At 44.4% G+C, this 19584-nt stretch overlaps 1 protein-coding gene across 1 annotated transcript in view; it reads right to left on the bottom strand.

Moving 5' to 3' along the window:
• The window catches only part of LOC115367629 (growth factor receptor-bound protein 10-like), a 43514-nt gene that overhangs the window by 18346 nt on the left and 5584 nt on the right, over nucleotides 1–19584 (bottom strand). Inside the window, exons 3-5 of the mRNA XM_030063469.1 lie at nucleotides 18262–18355; nucleotides 10745–11006; nucleotides 9838–9961 (exon numbers count right to left, since the gene is read on the bottom strand). Of these exons, the coding sequence (XP_029919329.1) occupies nucleotides 9838–9961; nucleotides 10745–11006; nucleotides 18262–18355 (480 nt within the window). The remainder of the gene's footprint in view (nucleotides 1–9837; nucleotides 9962–10744; nucleotides 11007–18261; nucleotides 18356–19584) is intronic.

Here is a 19584-nt window from a genome sequence, read left to right as displayed (position 1 = left end):
TCCGGGGTCGGAGGAGTGTAACAGGGGGTCTCACTGAGTGAGTGTGTGTGAGTGTGTGTGCACAATGAAGATAACGCATGTACACGTGAATAAGTGGGGAAAGGAAGAAAAGGTTGGGTGTGGAAAAAAAAAGAAAGAGCAAGACAGAAAGAGAGAGAGAGAGAGAGAGAAAGAGAGAGAGAGAGAGAGAGAGCCAAGCGGGGCAGATCTGATCGTGGGACTCAACAGGCCTCCCTCTTCTCTTTCTCCCTCCTTCTAATCTCCTCTTTCTTCCCTCCTTTCTTCTATTTATGTCAGCCGGTGTGTGTGTGTGTGTGTGTGCTTGTTCTTTTACTTTTGGACGACTTTTTCATCCATTCACAGCTGCCCCCTTTTCCCTTGTTCCTGTCGCCGTGTTCCATCTGGGATGAAGTCTGGCTCACCTTGTTCTCCCCCCCGTCCCATCCCCCACTTCCTCCTCTGCCTCCACTACAAGAGGGTGAGGGGAAGAAATGTGGAGGGTTATTGGTACTCTGGCTGCTTATAGCAATCACACACACACACACACACACTTAAAGAGGGCTTGGAGCCACGGCATATTGGATTTAAGGGTCAGGGACAGACACCTGCATGCACATAAACACATACACACACACACACACACTGTATGCAGGGGAGGTCAGAGGTCAAACAGTAATCTGCGTAAGGTCAGGTCCACTTGACCAAGAGGTTTATGGGTCCCTAAACCCATCAGGCTATACACACACACACACACACACACACACACACACACACACACACACACACACACACAAATGCAGGCACACACACATTTTAACGTAAGGCAGGTCTTTTCCACAGTAATGATGATTGGAGGTGTTTCAGAGAACAGAGCGCTTGTTTTATTTTGAGTCAATGTATAGATGTTTTGGGTATTTTTAAAATGCAATTTATCAATGGGCGAAAAATGGATTAATATTGCAATCTTTTCAGTCTTTTATATGTTGGCAGAATAGAATAGAATAGAATAGAATAGAATAGAATAGCACCTTGTGGCAAATGAGAGCCACAATGGAACTATAATAATATAAGTAACCAAACGTCAAAAATGTGAAAAATGTAATAATGCCTGGTGAAGGCACTTCACTGAAGCTACATCACATTTATACTGAGTGACATATTCAAAGTCAGGATGCCATTATTTTATGGCTGCAGCATTAAATCCAATAGAAAATATCTAGATGCACCATGTAATACGCATTTCTCTGTAATTCAACGAGACATGTTTGGGATCTTTGGGAACCTTGGGATCTCCACTGGAACTTAAAATAAAGTTCTGCTGGTCTGAACTAAGTTCGGCTGTGCAGCAGGGACAAACCCACAGACGGAGCCGGCAGGGCTGAAGGGATTAAAGCGACACTGCGCCACAGGAGTTTGGCACAGTGGCGGCGCCTGTTGGCCATAAGCGGTACTTCCTCATTGTTTTCGATCAGCTTTAAAGCCATTTCCCATGAACCTCCTTCCTGGGATGTGCATTGGTCACCAACACTTAAAGGTGCAATATGTAGTTTTGAGAGATAAATTTCAAATGCAGAGATGTAAAAAAAAAAAAAAAAACGTAGTATACAAAAAAATATACATTATATTATATTACTGAAAAGTCACCGGTTCACTGCTGTTTACAAAAGTGTGTATAGTTGCAGGCTCTGGCAACGGAAACAAATATTTGTCAAAACTACATGGTGGACCTTTAAATAGTTTTACCTGCACTTTCGACCCATGGAGGGGGACACACTGTGTTGTTTTGATCAGTTATCTCACGATCCAACAATTATTACCGGTTACCTCCAGATGACGGCTTGGTGTAAGGGTGGTGCAGCGCCCGCCGCCCCCAGCAGCAGCATTTGGCTGTTTGCTGGCGGCGGTCCCCCTCCCTGAGCCGAGCCGCTCCAGCATCAGGCCTCTTCCATGCCTGAGAGCGTCTGGGCGGGTCGCAGGCCAGACAGAGCTGATTAGCTCTGCAGACAGGCCAAATTCAATTTCACCCCACTGGAGCGTCACTACAAAGCTTCACTCAGTGGCTCACCTCCTCACCTACCCCATGACCTGACACTGACACGGCACACACACACACACAAACACACACGTAGAAAGAGGTGGAGAGGAGCAAAGTTGACCCAAGTACAACTGAGGTGCTGTAACTTCACTTGAGTACTTCTGGCTTGTGACACTCCACTGCACTACGGGGGGAAATTTTGTGTTTCTTTACTTCTTACATAGCAGGATGAGGTTTCACTGAACATGCAGAAGATACAATAAGTTCAAAAAAACTCTCACGGATACAATCCCGGATACTAGCTCACATCCCAGGGACAGTGTTATCCAGGATAAGCTGTTCACATTCATCATTGAATTTCCTGCTTTTGTGAATTACTTTATCCAAATTTGCATCTCAACGACATTAATTTGCCCAGTCCACAGATTTCCGTTTTGCACATGCATGTACCCGAGCAGTTAACTGTCATCAGCCAGTTGCTTTACACCTGCTTTAAAAAACACCCAAAATCTGAACTAATTCGATGTTAGAGAGGTACACGGTTGTTGATGCTTTGTTGCTTTGTTGCATTTCACTCAAAAAAGAGCTTGAAAAAACAGCATTCAGGGTAAAGGTTTTCAGCCTTCAGTATCCTCGATATTAAAGGAATAATTCACCCAAAATTCACCTTTTGTATAAGGTACTCACTGTGTGCTGCCTTCGACCTCCGACCAAGATTGATTTACTCGTGGGCCTTCACAGGAAACTTGTATTCTGAAAATGCCAGCCATCTCATGACTGTGCATGAGAGGGTTTGCGAGTAAAGCTTTCTTCGTCGGAGGTTGAAGTCAGCACACGGTGGATACTTGATAAAAAATATGATGCATTTTGGGTGAGCTACTCCTTTGTAGTATCCCAGGTACCTTGTCCAGTTAACATATGTTTATTTAATGTATTCTTCCATTAAGTGAAGGATTTGAGTACTTTACAGATATCAGATATACACAGACTGGCTGATGGCTAGCAGCTCATAGGAGTCCCTGCTGGAGCTTGGCCCGTATGAAATCACATGGCTGCTCACACACATCAAGGAGTCTCACTGGGCCCCAGGGGATTTGACAAAACAGTTGATATTTTTACCCACAAGGATCCCACCCACATATTATTACATCTCATCTAATATGTCTGAACAGGAACCACAAGGCTCTCCAGCCTCAAGCCCACGGCATAATGAATGTCTGATGAACAGCTCGGTCGTCTACGAGCTGACTCCTCTTGTTTCTGACGACAGACGTAACAGAGTTGAAGAGGTCTGTTCATTTACTCCTCTGGGGGGAGGAAATATCTTGTATTATTTCGAGGGCATAACTTTGAAACGGCTTGATCAATGGCGCAGCTGGCCATCATGATGCTGGCAGCGACACGACGCGTGGCTGCCAGCAGAAAATTGCCTCGAAAGACGACTTTGATCATCGCTAGCATGGATGACACATGTAACATCAGTCCCTGTGGAGGCTGATCACATAATTAAGGTGATCCCATGGTAGCACATGATTTCTCTTCCCGTTGCCACCCCCACTTGCTTGTAGGCGAGATAGTTATGTGAAGTGAAAAGTCATATTTAAAGACTACAATTTTACAACGCAGCAAAGTGATAAGATAGCGCAGGATGAAATGCCTCCTGTGGCGAGACATTTACTTTGACTTTTACAAAGATCTGGCACTGCATTATTCCTTTTTATTGTTTTCCTTCTGTGGGGTTCTTGTGGTTTTCTATGCTTAAAGGAATATTCCGACACTTTGGACCAAATGCCGTTTTTCCAACTTACCCAGACTGAGAAAAGATGTTTGATACCATTTTCACGTCTGTGCATCCAGGGGTTCGCTTCCTGTGGGCAGCATTACACATGATATACAGCGTAAATAAGACACCTTCAGAGTTGCTGTAAGGTTTATTTCTTAACTTTGATGGAGCCAGGCTAACGACTCCTATAGACTTCAAGTCTTTACGCTAAGCTAACATGAAATGCTACCCACAGGAACTGAACCACTGGAGGTACAGAGGTGAAGTCTGGGTAAATCAGAAAAAAGTATTCCTTTAATGATACATGTGTATATAGTATTCTATTTTTGGAATGTATTTTGGATACATTTGGATTGTGGCAGTGGGTTGAATTCACAGTTGTTGAGAACCAGTGCAATTAATCAGGATTATCTGTAAATATGGGTGACCTCCAAATGGGCGAAAATGTTGCGCCTTGTGCAGAATGTGCATTTTTGCCAGCTGTGGCGCATTAAAAAAAAACTTGTCAGAGTAGAAGTTGGTAGAAATGGACGACTCAGCGGGACAGTCATGGGCCTAACACCCTAAAATGCCGTGGCTGATCTACACCAACTCAATTTCCAGCTACACTAAGCAAATCACATTACAAAATTTCAGGAGATTGGAGTGCAATTTTTCTACACATGGACAAACCTTATGCAAAACAAAAAGACACAAACATCTCAGGCCAATGCAAAGCACACTTCTTTGAGCGTTTTAAATGTATCGGATTCGCAGAAACATGACGTTTTGATGCAAAGACTGACGCAGATGTCCCGAACAATCCACTCATTGATTTTTTTCATCTTTTTTTTTTTTTCTTTGTGATTGATCCACTCATTGGATAATTCTGAACCGAATGTTATTGAGTTACATGGCAGGAAAAAGAACCGTAATTGTGCAATGAAACGTTAGGTCATCATGTTAACATAGCATGCAAAATAGTGTTACCGCTCTGCAAACACTCAAAACTTTCATAAGACTCATAATCAGAGACATACACACGCGCACGCACACACACACACACACACACACACACACACACACACACACACAGAGCACCTGATCTGTCTGCAGTGGGTCAGCAGACCTTTGCGTGCAGAGGTACATCAGCTGACTGTAGTGTGTGTGTGTGTGTGTGTCACTCAGAGCTTTAGTATTACATTAGTTCTTATGACACTGTAAATAACTGATCCGCATAACGTCATTTCATTGCAGGGACGGGTCATAAAAATCGAACATTTCAATATTTGCTTGTAGGAATTTGGATGTGGACTTTTTTCCCCAATACTGAGATATGGAATTATTTTTTAAAATAGAGAACCTGACAGGTAAGAGCCATGACCACTAGTGGGCGCCCCTTGAGAGATCCACGTATGAACCCAGCCAACAGCTTGTCCTGTCATGATGGAAGTGTCAATAAAATGATTAAATCGATTATGCCCAATTCAATTTCTGTGGTCCATAATCTGCGCTAGGCTTTGTACTTTTTACCAAACAACAAATATCAGGTAAGTGTTACGTTGACAATCAGCCATGAGAAGAAAGATGCACTTGTGCACATCTATTCTTTATTGAAATACTCCTTTCACTTTCTTGGTGGGGAGGTCAGAGGTCAGAGGAGCTGCTGGGTGAATCAGTGTCTTGCTCAAGGGCATTTCAGCAGGGAAGGCTCTTGCCGACACGGAGGCCTTCGACCCATTTCCGTCGGCTGAGGGATGGTCTCTGTAAGCAGCAGGCCATGCCCATTGTTCCTCACTCTGTGCCCCTGGCCACCAATAAAAACAAGAATTGCATTACAGCCGCAGTCGCAGTGCCAAAGCAAATCCATCCCTCCAGTGATGACAGGCAGCGGAGGGGACACCTATCCCTGAGGACCTGACTAAATAAGCCTTTTATGAGTTGTGGTGCGATGTCTGAATTGTATAGTGTAAGACTAGCCTCACCACAGCTTGCGTGGGAAACAGCTATTATCAGAGTTCGGTGCTAACTGTAGTCACACCACTGAATTAGTTCAGCGTCTTAGCGGCTAGCAGACCTCGGCGCAGGGTTAACTGAGGCTGCACAGATGGATACTGCACTAACCTTCCTTGTAAAATCTGATCTAGACACAACTTAATGTTATTTACCAATGATAGCCTGAGGACAAATCCATTTATTTTATCAAAGGCCATGCAGACCATAAATCTGCAATGCACACACACCGCATACACAATTTTACTGGCTCATAACATAAAGCCTGTGTGAATCAGAGCGATGAGAAAAGACTGTGGAGAATGTTCAGATTCCAGCTCAACAGCTGGGTGAGAGCGGGGGGGGGAGAGATCGAGTCGGGTGTGTGATAAAACTTTGCAAAGGCAAATACGATGTAACTGTGTCTCTGCTAGACCACCACAAGGCATGTCTGAGCCTCATCTGCACTGTTGTGTAATCCTGCTCATGCTACATAACCCCACCAACCGGCACACACCCATGCATGCAAACCAGGCGCAACCTCAGCCCAGCCTCGCCATTCTTTTAGCGCACGGAAGACATTACACAACATGGCGTGCCGAGCTAAATGCCCTGACATGGCCAGTCTGCCACTGATCATGCCGGTCTTAACCGATTCAACTGGTAAAAAGGTTTCACTTAATGAGCCGCGGATCGACCACGCTTCATTTTAAGCATTAGAGCATATTGAAGTGCACGGTGAGTCCACATGAACCCACAACTGGAGGCTCCAGGTGCAGCTCCAGAGAGGGACACCACTTTATCCTGGCACCACTGGCTAGATCCAAAGCACTATACAGAATGTAACATTTTAAATGTAAATGGATCACTGTATTAATTATCAATTTGCTGGAAGAAATAAGAAAACTGAATCGTTCTGACATTGGCATGACTCCATATAAACTGATGATTTTTTTAATTTAAAAAAAGACATAACAGCATGGGTTAGGTTATTTTCCACTGCTGTTTAAATTGTTCATATTTCTTTTTTTTTTTTTTATAATCCTTGTTTATAGTGTTTATATTGCTTACTGCTATTTATCATGTGTATACTGTATATTTCTTCCAAATTTGCACATTGACCTACCTCTATGCACATTTTATACACCCATGCACACGGTTTTTTCTGTTTATTTTGTTGCACATTGCTTTTTGCACACTGGGTTGTACTCAGATCTTATTCTGTTGTACTCAGATCTTATTCTGTTGTACTTAGATCTTATTCTTTATTTTTTTTTTTTATCTTTTTTTATTTATTTAATCTGTAATCTGTGGATACTGCTGAAAAACTGTGAATTTCCTGTGGGATGAATAAAGTATCTATCTATCTATCTATCTATCTATCTATCTATCTATCTATCTATCTATCTAACATGGGGTAACTCATGACTTGCAAATAATGCTTTTTTTTTTTTTTTTTAGAATGGTATAAGTAATACTGTAGTGTGACTGTTTTCATATTTCAGATGAAAAAGGATAATCACACATGGATGCAACATTTTGGCTGAACGTTTTGTATCAAATTGTTGACTCAAATGGTGGTTTACAAACCTAATAGAAAGGTTTCCAGGAAGATAAATCATTTCAAAGCGGATTGCCGGCTAGTGAATCGTGAGCTTTAGTCTCACACTGGCATTGTTAGTGCCAGTGTCTCTCAAACTTAAGACCACACTTCCCATAATCCCCATCGCATCCTATCGCAGATGTAGCACTATCCTCGTTTGCCCTCTCTGCTGAGTCAGTCGAGGTTTCCTCTTTGATTTGACTGAGGAGGATAAACACGTTGGAAGGGATTTTCTTCCATCAGCCTCTCACTGCCTCCACCCTCTGCCACAAACTCTGCACACTTTAGCTCCGTTTTGATTTTGCAATTCCAACAGATTTCACACAAAATCTGACCTGGTGAGAAATACAGTGTCGAGGCCAGAGGCTGATGGTCTCATTTGTTCATAGTTAGTATACGTATGTCTCAAAGTGTAACCCACAGAACCTTATTATAATTATTTAGTGGAGATCTCAAGGTTTCCACAGATCCCAAACATATGCTGCTGTGTTTAGAGAAATGTGTATAAAATTATGCTCAAGATGTTTTGGATCTGACATAACACTGCAGCCATGAAACAGCGGCATCCTGGCTTTGAATATTTCACTCGATGTAAGTGTGCGGCAGCTTCAATGAAATACTGCAACCGGTGAATATAAAATATGTATGTGACACCGTAGTACAATATGCTTTGGAGATACTCAAGGGAAAGTTAAGGGAAAATCAGACTTGAATGCAATAGAAAACCAAAGAGACACAAACACACTGAATACTTGATGCCTTTGACAAACACTAGCTGCTTACTTGCAAGTGAGACAAACCTCCAGACAGAGAAAACAGCAAACAGATGAGGCAGGCTTAAAACTGGAGACAAGATGGAGATGTTCTGGAAGAGATATGATGCAACCTCCAGTCAACTCTCTCACACTCAAAATAGTCACACACACACACACACACACACACACACACACACACACAAAAGATCCCTTGTGCAAAGTTTTTCTGTCTGACTCCAGACCTTGTGAGATGATGTCAACAGAATAAGTAATCGCGTTGCCTTATCAAATGCATTTGTGTGTGTGTGTGTGTGTGTGTGTGTGTGTGTGTGCGTGCATGTGTATTGGTAAGAGGGAGAAAGAGTGCATCTAAAATAACTTTTATTGTTCAGGATGGGCATCCTGAGAACTTCTCTGACAAGGACAGAACATTCCTGGGTTAGGGAGGATCTGCTGCGGGAAGGAAGGGCTAGACTCTGACACACACACACACACATACATGCTGTGACGCGCAGAGCCGGCGAGGAAGCGTGTGAACGGGAAACGAGCGTCTGTCTTGCTGGAGCCGCCGGACGGATTCTGAGGGTTCAGAGAGATCCGACCTGCAGACGTTCCCAGCCGTATTTGCAGCTCCGCTCCGGAAGCCTGCCCTCCACGCAACTCCGTCATCAGCATCCTGGAACCGCCGCTCACCTCCTTCCACAACAAAACATCTCCGTTGCTGTGTGTGTGTGTGTGTGTGTGTGTGTATGTGTGTGTGTGTGTGTGTGTGTGTGTGTGCGTGAGATAGATAGCCGCACTTCCACAACAACACGCTCACATACACATGGTCAGATAACTCGGGGCGAGCTGTTGTGTAATGGAAAGAAAGGCTGTCTGCAGCCAAAGTCCACACATGCTGCACTGCACGGTCAGCTGGTTTCAACTCGTACACACACACTCTTGCAGTAAGGTCAAGAAAAGGACAACCAACACAATGAGGACTCCATCAGTAAATGTAAACTTAATCATATCAGGTATTTTAAACTGATAAAATGTCCAAATAATACTACACTATATTTTAGTTCGCCATGTGCGTTTGTTTACGTGCTGCAGCACACGCTGCCATGTGCCAGCGTCCAATGTGCAGAAAAAGCGGCAACTGTGCAGGACATTTCTGAAGGAGGTCCAACCAGTTAGCAGTTAAGGAAAGGACTAATATGGATTTTTTTTTACACCAAAATCAATATCTGGCATAGGCAGTACCGATATGAATTTTTGTAAGTGGAATAGAAAGTCACGTGTTTTGTAAATAAAATCCCGTGTTACGTTTGGTCTGTTGTTAACATGACAGCTGTATCATTCCAATGAAAAAAGGTAAAAAAAAAAAAAAAAAAAAAATTGCCAGATTTCACAATGAGCTGAATATCAGCAGTTAAATTGTTTTTCAGACTGATACTGATATTGCTTTATTCAGCTCATATTGATTAATCCTGATTGTCTGGTTATATATCAGGCCAACCCTAAAAAGGCCTGTGTGGGTGACAGAAGAAGAATGTTCACAAAGAAGCCTCAACCTGAGTATAAACATAACTAACTACCGACCTTTAAGGAGCTGCTGCACACAGGTTGTTCAAAAAGCTTAGAACAGAGTGAGTGTGTGTGAACACAGACACATACACCTGCATGCAGGTGGTGCAAGAGAACTTACGTGGTTGTCGGAGGTCTGGATGGGGCTGAGGATGGGGGAGCCCGCTGGGCTGCAGAGCTCAGGGAAAGGGTTGGGGATGGCAGGCATGGAGGACGGGCGCAAATGCTGCTCTTCCTGCAAACGCCTGCAGAGGGAGACACACACACACATACATACATGCATGTCAACGTGTCTCAGCTGAACAGTTCAACACAACATCTTGGCCATCATTTGGATATAAAAAGGTATAACATTTGTCATACAATAGCCCACATTTGACCATATCTTCATCATTTAGAGCAACAGTCATTCCAAAAATGAAAAAAAAATAAATAAAAAATACCTGGAAGCCATGTATCTTCAAAAAAAAAAAAAAAAAAAAAAAGGTTCATGTTATATAATCCTAATAGCCTGGCTGTCATCACTCATTAGTCTAATCCACATAAGCCAGTTCTTGAAGTTTTGGTAAGTCAAAGTAAATGAGGGACCATAGTGGCTTAGCGCATTGACACCCCAGGCCATAATTGCATCACAAAACCATCATAATAACCCAGAAAAGATCTATGGACTATAATCCCTGTAATCACTGACAACTTGTTTATCAGGTTTTTGAAGAGTATCGTCAAGCCAGCAGGGTCAGCTATTATTTTGGCCTATTGGTATAGACACCAGGAGGGTGCTTATAAATTACTGGGTTGTTTTACAAAGTGCAATAAGTGTAAAATCAATGTACGTATAAGACTGTGTTTCCTTAAAAATTGAGAATGTGTGATTCTAGCATGTCGTAACTTCCTGTTGAGTCCTCTAGAAGTGTCATTGCTCAAATCTGACTAAACACTGTTGATCTTTATAACTCCAGTAAGATGCACACTCTCTCCCCATTTCCTCTATCTAACAAGGATAAAATTAAATCTTTGCATGGGTCTACCTGACAGCCTGGATGTGCATGGGCTGAGAGCGCCGCAGCCGCTCCCTGGACGGGGAAGAGGGCTGCAGGGGTGGGGCAGGGCGCTGGTGGGCCTGGCCACGCGCGGGGTGGGCAGTGTGAACGTGAGGGTGGTGATGGTGGTGGTGGCCACCGTGCATGTGGCCATTGTGCAGGAGCAGTGCCGTGTCGGCCTGCGTCGAGTACACACTCTCCATGGAGGAGTTCATCTCATTCACCAGCTGCTCCAGATCCACATCATCGTCTGCAAAGAGAGAGAGAGAGAGAGAGAGAGAGAGAGACAGACAGACAGACAGAGAGAGAAAGATATTACACCTGGCATACAAAATGCATTTTAAGTGGCCAGATAGCTAGCTAATTGTATAAAATCCAAGTGTAAGCAATCCAAGAAGTATTTAAAATTTAATTGATCAACCGCCTGAATACTTTCTGGATGCTTCTTGGGTGTGTTTAAACTAGAATTTTTATGTGGATACGTACAATCAGATATTATTAGATTATGCATGACTAATTCTGTATGCAGAGTGTGAACAGGGTGAGAGGTCCACGTTGCAAGGCTACAAATACCCACTAGGTGTCGCCTCAGAGAAGAACAGCATGGGAAAGATTATTCTGCAAAAAACAATAAAACACAATGGATTACATCCATTTGCAGCTATAAAACCCTGTAAAACCAGCTGATGGCCATAAAAATGATCCCATAAAGATTGTGACAATGCGCTTTATGTAGTAATGCTCTTAGTGAACAACTTTGCTTGACACAGCTTACAAGATAAAAACCTAATTCAGTTGCTGTGGTCTAATTAAGGGGCTCAGAGCAGCAATGCTTTGTGATGATTAAAACCTCATCAAAACAACAGAAGATCCAGAATGATTTTGCATTTATTGTGTTTCCCACTGGCAGTCTTTGTATCTGATGATGCTCACAGAATAATGAAGGGCTGGTTACACTGGAACAGCTTTGATGTCTAGCAATCCTGATTTCTATATTCCTGGCCTGAGGTTCCATGTCTTGGTGGTGTGTGTCGTGCACATGTTTTCTTGTACTTTTTCACAATGTCCTCACAATTATAGAGAGATGAGGTAAACATTATGTAAGAAGGGATAATTTGTCAGCCCTCATTGTGGAATGGTCCCAATTTAGAGTGAAGGGTTGAAGTATGGTCAGCATGAGGGGTAGCCTAAGGTTACCATGAGGGCTAGGCATTTAGTAGGAACAAATATAATACAGCTGAATGTCTTTACAAGTGAAGTATGTCTGCGGAAGTGTGCGTGTGTGTGTGTGTTGTCCAAGGCCGTTTGGTCCTGAGTGTGTCCCACCCCAACACCACACACAGAATTCCTGACATTCCTGCACAGAGAAACTACCGCACTCGGGGAACGCTCACCAGCCTGTACGTGGTACGTGGTGGCCAAATGACCAGGAAAAAGTAGGGCAAAAATGCACACACACACACACACACACACACCAGAGATAGCTTAGAACATCATAGAGGCTATGTGGTGATGAGCACATGCAGGCAATTACACACATAAATAAAGGACATAAATTAACTCTTTAAAAAATGCACATGTACACCCACACAAACTGAACATGAATTTAGAAACTGCAAGGGGGAAGCCAATGCCATACCAAGCACAGCAAGAGTCAGACTGTCTGATCTCAGATCACAGAGAGGTAAACGAGACACACACACACACACACACACACACACACACACACACACACACACACACACACACACACAAAAGGGGACAGTCTGGGACACTGGGTCATGTGATTCCCGTCTTCATGACTGAGACATGGGGCGAAACAGTTGGGAAGAACCATAGACAAGACAAGACAAAACATCTGTGTGCACTGTATGCATAAGCCCAACAAGCTGTGGCCATAGCCACACAGAGGTTATCTTAACATGTGTAAGTCCTGGTTCTGAAGCACTGCAAGCTACAACTCGGGATCAGAGTTGATGTGAGTCCCTGATGCTCAGTACTTGTCTAGCCTAATGGAAACACCCCCTCACCTTTATGCAGCACAGAAGATGGGGACTCTGTTTGTATTTGCCGTTTATAAAATATACATACTGTACATCCACACATGCAATATCTGTTTGGATGTACATGATTAATATCTGTGGTGGTGAGAGTTCAACTTTGTGTTGTGTATGGATGTGAGTCTCAGTCAGTGGAAGTAGGAGGCACTGGGTGCTGTGGTGTTGAGGAGAAAGCTGATGACATGAAAGAGCCCCTTAGGCACTATGAGGCCCATGGCTGGATGAGTCTGTGGCTAAGCATACGCCTGAGCCACTTCAGCTCAGCATATAGAGGATGCGAGGGGTTGTCCATGACAGCTTTCAGCTTCCATCTCATCCTCTTCTCCATCACTGCCTCCACACTGTCCAGTTCCATCTCAACCACAGAGCGGGCATTCCTCACCAGCTTGGCCTGTCTGTTGGCACCACAAGTCCCAATGCCACCTTCCCCATACACACCGCAGCAGAGAAGATAGCACTGGACACTACAGCCTAGTAGAACATCTATAGAGGCCTAGTGAACACATTAAAGGATCTGAGCCTCCGCAGGAAGAACAGTCTACTCTGTCCTTTACAGTTGTCCCACCAGTCCAGTTTTTGGTTGAGTTGTACCCCTAGAAACTTGAAGGTGTCCATGATCTCCACTTCCTCCTGCATTATGGTGAAAAGAGCCGGGTGCGTCTTGTTGCACCGGAAGTAGCTAGATGGTGTTTAAAACACTGGAGAAGTCAACCAACATGATCCACACAGTGCTTTGTGGTTTCTCAGGTGTGTGTAATCTCTGTGAAACAGGTAGATGATGGAATGGTCAGCCTTGTATGCAAACTGCAGTGGATCCAAGCTGTTGTGCACTAGGGGCCTGAGGCGCTGTAGAGCCAGCCTCTTAAAAGTTTTCATGACATGACGTTAAACCCACAAGTCTGAAGTCAGTGAGAGCACTGGGATGTCCCCTCATGGGCACAAGGACTATGCAGGATGTCTTCCAGATTTTGGGCATGTTTTTCTGCCTCAGGGAGACGTCAAAAAGATGCCCAGTCTTGCGCTGCCACAGGGAGTCATGCAGAGGAGGGGGTAGCCAAGGTGTCAATGGAGACATTAGAGGAGGAGGAGGGAGGTTCAGCCTGAGTCGGTGACTAAAACCTGTTGTAAAACTGATTTAACTTGTGAGCCCCTCCTTTCAGATTGCTCTACTGCAGCTTCCTCTCAATCCTGTTCTTGTGGCAGACTTTAGCTCTCCTCAACTCTCTCCTCAGCTCCTATAGATTTCTTTCTTGGTATCTTCAGTGCCCCCTGTCCACTTCTTCCTGTTCAACAGGGCTTAGATGTCCCTGTTGATCCAAAACTTGCTGAAGAAGCAGTGGACCTTTTTGGTGGGGACAGCACTCTTCTCACAGAACCCGATTTAGCCAGTTACACACTGAGTGAAACCGTCAATGTCATCCCTGTGGGACGTTGAGGATGCTGAAAGAACAGTAGAGCAGAACAAACAGACAACCATGAAAGAGGAGGAATGGGACTGATGTAAGTAGTCCTGGATGTAACTGTTTTTTGTTGTTGTTGTTGTTGTTGTTGATTTTTTAAGTTTGTTTGTTTTTGATATGAAGATGTCAGAGACACTTGAAACTTGGGGACTTTTTGACTGGGTTGTGGTACCATGGTGGACCAACCAGTTTCATTTTCTAGATGCTGGGTATCAGTGTAAAAACTCATCATTCCCCAAAGGTTAATGAAATTTGACTCAGCAGGGTCAATTGGGTGTGAAGCTTAGGATGCTGTTGGCCTGGTGGTGGCGCTGTGGCGAGCCAATCAATTTTATTGTCAAAAATCCATCACTTCCCTAAGTTTCAACCAAAACAGCCAAGCAGAAGCTCAGAAATTGTATGTGTCGGATGGAGACCAATCCATAGCTACTTCCGCAATCTTCAGTGGTGGGAGACAGTAAAAATAATAATAGGAGATGATGTTGGAACAATGGCAAAATGTGAGAAAAATAAGAAAAGAATTAATTATTAAAGAGAGAGAGAGAAAATAATGTGAACATGATTAAGTATGGGAGATTGAAAGAGAAATGGGCATGTACTGTAGAGACAGCTTTTGTTTGTCCATTGGTGTCCCCAAATGGCAGCAGAGGTAACTGTTTTGAAGATTTTTGAAGGAGGTTCAGCTTTATCTGGATCAACTGCTCAATGGTCACTGCTTATTCATGGGATTTGAGTCTGAGATTTTTGTTATGTCTGGTGGGGGTGGGGGGGGGGGTGGGGGGGGTGGGGGGGGGGGGGGGGGGGGGGGGGGGGGGGGGGGCTGACAGCCCTGGGAGGGGTTGGGATGCTCTTCTCTGTTGTAGCCTCATGATATTTTGACTGACAAGGATAAGATTTTTTTACTTCAAACTCTTGCCCAGTGCAGCTTTAGAAGGATAATGATGGTAGCCTCGGCATTCTTCCTGCTCCTCCAACTCCTGACTTGGCCACCTCTGAGCCAATGGCCTGAGGCACGGAAGCCAGAGCAGCACCAGGAAAATATCCTCTTTATCCACTCCTCTACTAACAATATTTTGTGTAGACGCTCAGCTGCTCTGGTATTTAACAGCAATACCTACAATAGCCAGTTGAATTAATTCCTGCAAGATCCCAGAAAACACAGAAGGAGCCCGAATCCCTCCTTGGCCCAGGGGTGCCGCCAGGGATTTTGAGCCCCATGAAAAGAAATCTTATTGGGCCCTTGTATAGCCGGCCAATAGGCAAACCTTTTTATTTCTGGCCTTTCAAGGGCCCCCTCCCCCATTGTGGCCCTGGGTAATCAGTCCCGCTTTTCCCCCCACTACGACGCCCCTGCCTTGGCCACTACAACCTTTAATCGTCAACAGTAGCCTGGATGGTTAGAGAAGAGGGCCAAAGCTTCAGCTTACAAAATGCAGTAGATACAAACTGCGATATGTAGCATGGGGTAATGGTGTCTGCATTGCGATTTCACTGTGCCTTGCTGCAAGCAGGATTTTGCTTTTGGACGATGAAGTGAAGTGAAGTGAAGTGATGTGAAGTGAAGTGAAATGAAGTGAAGTGAGGGCTTGTGCCTCGAAGGTTTCCAGTTTCAATCCCCAGACTGGCTGGGTAAATGTGGGTTGGGAAAAGTGAATGAGTATTGCTTTCTTCTCCCTCCGCAACAACGCATGTAAACCCCCCTCTTACTGTCAGCTCCCAGGTGTGAATGTGTTTAAGTGAATGTGAAGCCTGGCAACACTGGAGAAGAGCATGCACACTCAGCTGACTTTCCCTGGATAGATTTTAAAAAACGGTAGCAATCCAGAACTTGTACATGCAGCAAACACCATGGTAAGTATCAAACACATGTCATCAGGTCATAAAAAACAAAAAAACAGGACTACGGGAAGGGCAGGGCAGGTAACCTGAGCCAGGCAGGGTCTAAATATACAGAGAGCCTGTCACTGAGGTTGATGTGATGTTTCTGTAGTGCTGAGTCAGAGTGAAACAGTAGCCGGATGACTTTGACACCGGCTGCCACCTCACAGCACCCATCAGTGGGTTTATTATACATGTCATCAGGGAAGGTTACACTAGTCCTAGGCATGGAACAATGATAATAACACCTACTATAGGCACCAGTCATAATGAAGAAATTTAGCACTGTTAAATTTTAAGCAAAAATAAATTCCTACAAATCATCTGTTCTTTATTGGGCATTATCTCTTTAATAAAATATGAAGAAATGTAATATTATTCTAGAGAAATGTGTAACTCTGCCTCTTTTACACTGGATTTCTCCCGGTGTGGTTGTTGAATTTCAGTGCAAAATGTGAGCCCAGAGAGAAGCCATTGTTTTGTTTTTTTGATTCTGAAGGATTTTAGCCTAAACCGTGTGTTGACTGTAGATGATTTAGATTGAAGAAAACATTTCTGCTGTCAAACTCGCATTGTAGATGCTGGAAATATCTAAATATCACATAATTTCCATTTAGTTATCCATGGACATGTAAACACACCACCAAACAACATAATACAACCAGAAATGTAAGGACACTGACAAAAAAATTGCACTCTGGAGAGTTTGGTTAAGGTTAGGAGGGATCCAGGGGGCGATCCGGTCAGGCCAGCTTCAGACTAAAATGTAGAAATTATGCTCGGGTGCAGGTTGGGTTGCCGTTGTCTGTCTGTCGGGTTCGGGTGGGGCTCAGTTACTATTCTCTCTGGCTCGGGTCGGGTTCTGACAAAAACATGCAGCCTGATCTGCACTCTAGTTAGGATCCCAACCACCTGCTTCTGCAACTGATTTTGGCTTCATACTGTGTCACAGTACATCTGGCTCGAGGGTCTCATTTGACTGGATAAGACAGACTGACAAGAATAATAGATGATAACAGCTTTCTGACCCACTAGAAGGTGCAGCTGGGACCCACTAACCCCTACTTGTGGGGGTGATTATGACTGATAAGGTCCTTTCAGTGGTGAGATAGCAGCCAAATCAGGTGTATGCTTACAACGGCATGACCAGCAGATAGTGATCAGGAACCTAGCAAGCGCTGGCGAGATTAAGATAAATTGTGCCGGCCACCGAGCCTCTAGCTAACCTGTATTATTTAACTTCCATTTCGGCTCCCTCTTCTCCATATAAGGGATAAGCTGATCAACTAATGAGCCAGAGAGCTGATATCACATTCAGTACAGTGATCAATCAGGGCTTCATGGTGGCATGGACCAGGATAAAATATCTCTCGGTCAGACCTGCATCCTCTGCGGAGCTGCTGCCTATTTTAGTGCATGAACCAGCATACCTCTCCTAACTCCACCCCTGCCCTGGAGACCTATGGCCTACTTACTGTAAAGCAAACTCCCCTGTGGCACTGCATGACCTACAGGCCTATATAAACCATCGTCTTCAGGTGAGGCTATATTTACAATACTCTCACACGAGCATGACCACCAGACACCGCGCGGGCAGACAACCCGCCACCCCCACCCCGAGGAAGAAAAGGAGGTCAGGAGGATTTAAAGCCTCTCCGACCGGACAGTTTCCAAAAGGATTCCCAGGATTTTCCCTGATGACCAAGGGGCTTTCTGAGAATATACTGACTGAGGGGCTGAGGGGGGGGAGGGAAGAGGTAGGGGGAGTTGGGGCAGAAAAGCGCTGAGCAATGTAAAAAGGGAAAAAAAAAAAAAAATCTTGTCTATAACCTCTCCATCTGGAAAGCAGAACCAGCAGAGGGAGGGAGACAATGTGGGAGAAAGAGATAGAGAAGAGGGCCGGGGAGGGATTTCTAGGAAGAGAGGAAGTACTTTAAGTGTGCCAGCAAATTTCAAGGCAGTAAATTCCTGTCTATTTAGATCTGGCACTGAGGAGAGGAAGAGGAGACGAAAGAAGAGGAAGAGGAGAGAGGAGGAGAGGAGAGCAGGGGAGAAGAGGGAAGAGGAGAAGAGGAGGAAAGGAAGAGCAGAGGAAGAAGAGAGTTACCATGGTGATGTGGAGAGTTTTGATTGGCCGAGCGCTGAAAACCCGGGACAATTAGCTCTTCAGGCCTGTGAGAGGAAGCCCGGTCCATGGTTTCCTATGCAAAAGTAGAAAAAAATAAAAAAACACACACAAAAAGTAATATCATGAGAGCATGTCGTGAATCTAACAGCAATTTACTGAGGAAAAAGTTTGGGGCGAACAAGTAGCTTTGAGGCTGCGTCTCTGCTTTCGAGGAACATCGAGCCTCAAGTTCAAACACCAGTGACACTTTGACCCTGTAACACCATGACTTTGTAACCCCATGCCCTTTGACTTTCTCTCTCTCCCTCTCACACACACACTCGCACACACACGCACTCACACACACGTGCACACACACACACATGCATTTCTCACCTAAAACTCTCAAATGCAGGATTTGCATCAGAACTTCCTTCATGAGCTAAAAAAAACAGATACATGCTCAGGCACACACACACACACACACACACACACCTGGATACACACGCACACTCGCACCCTCAGCCAAGTTCCTCACACATTGTCTAATTTGAAGCAGCCTCGAGGCAAGAGCATTGCAGAGGAGAGAGAGAGAGGGAGGGAAAAAAGCCAAACAAATTTTCAATCTGCACTTTTCCAGGAAAAAGAAGAACGCGGAAGCAACGATTCCAGGAACTACTCGTGGCCAGAGGTCCCGTCGCGCATGCATGCACATACACACACACTCGCAGCTCCCCCCAGCGCTCCGAAAACATCCATAAATGCCCAGAGTAAGATTTATAGCTTTGAGAAGAAGCAGCCAAAGGCTTTCCAAGGAAGGCAACTTGGCTGCAGTGCCTGTGGGCTGACAGAGAAGACTCCAGTCTGCAGGCCTCAGCCAGGGCTGAACAGCAAGACAACTTACCCACTAAACTGCCTGTGATATATAGTATGTCTTACTCATCATATAGGAGAAAGACACAAGCCAACATGCACAGCACTGTGGTCTCTGTTGGGCTCAGGAAATGACTCTCCCTGAAGTTTCAAATCTGTAGAAAGAAAAGTAGATTCCTGCAAACACAGACAGGATACCATCTGCATTAATTTATTTTTCTGTCCACATAACAGTCATAAAACCGTCTTCCAAGTAAATAAACGAAAGCAGGGGTTGATCCAGTGTGTTCAGGAATTGAATTTTTTTTCTGTTACTCGCAACATGATACCATGGGACGGTGTATAAGTGGCTCGCTGCTTTTAAGGCACAGTTTCATGGATTACCGCTACACATTTTTTTTTGCTTTTCACGTTGTCATTTAACACTGCTTAGTCTCCATGGACTTCCAC

The sequence above is a fragment of the Myripristis murdjan genome, chromosome 11 (assembly GCF_902150065.1).
Source record: "Myripristis murdjan chromosome 11, fMyrMur1.1, whole genome shotgun sequence".
NCBI classification, from domain to species: domain Eukaryota; kingdom Metazoa; phylum Chordata; class Actinopteri; order Holocentriformes; family Holocentridae; genus Myripristis; species Myripristis murdjan.
This window is presented reverse-complemented; position numbering and strand designations above follow the sequence as displayed.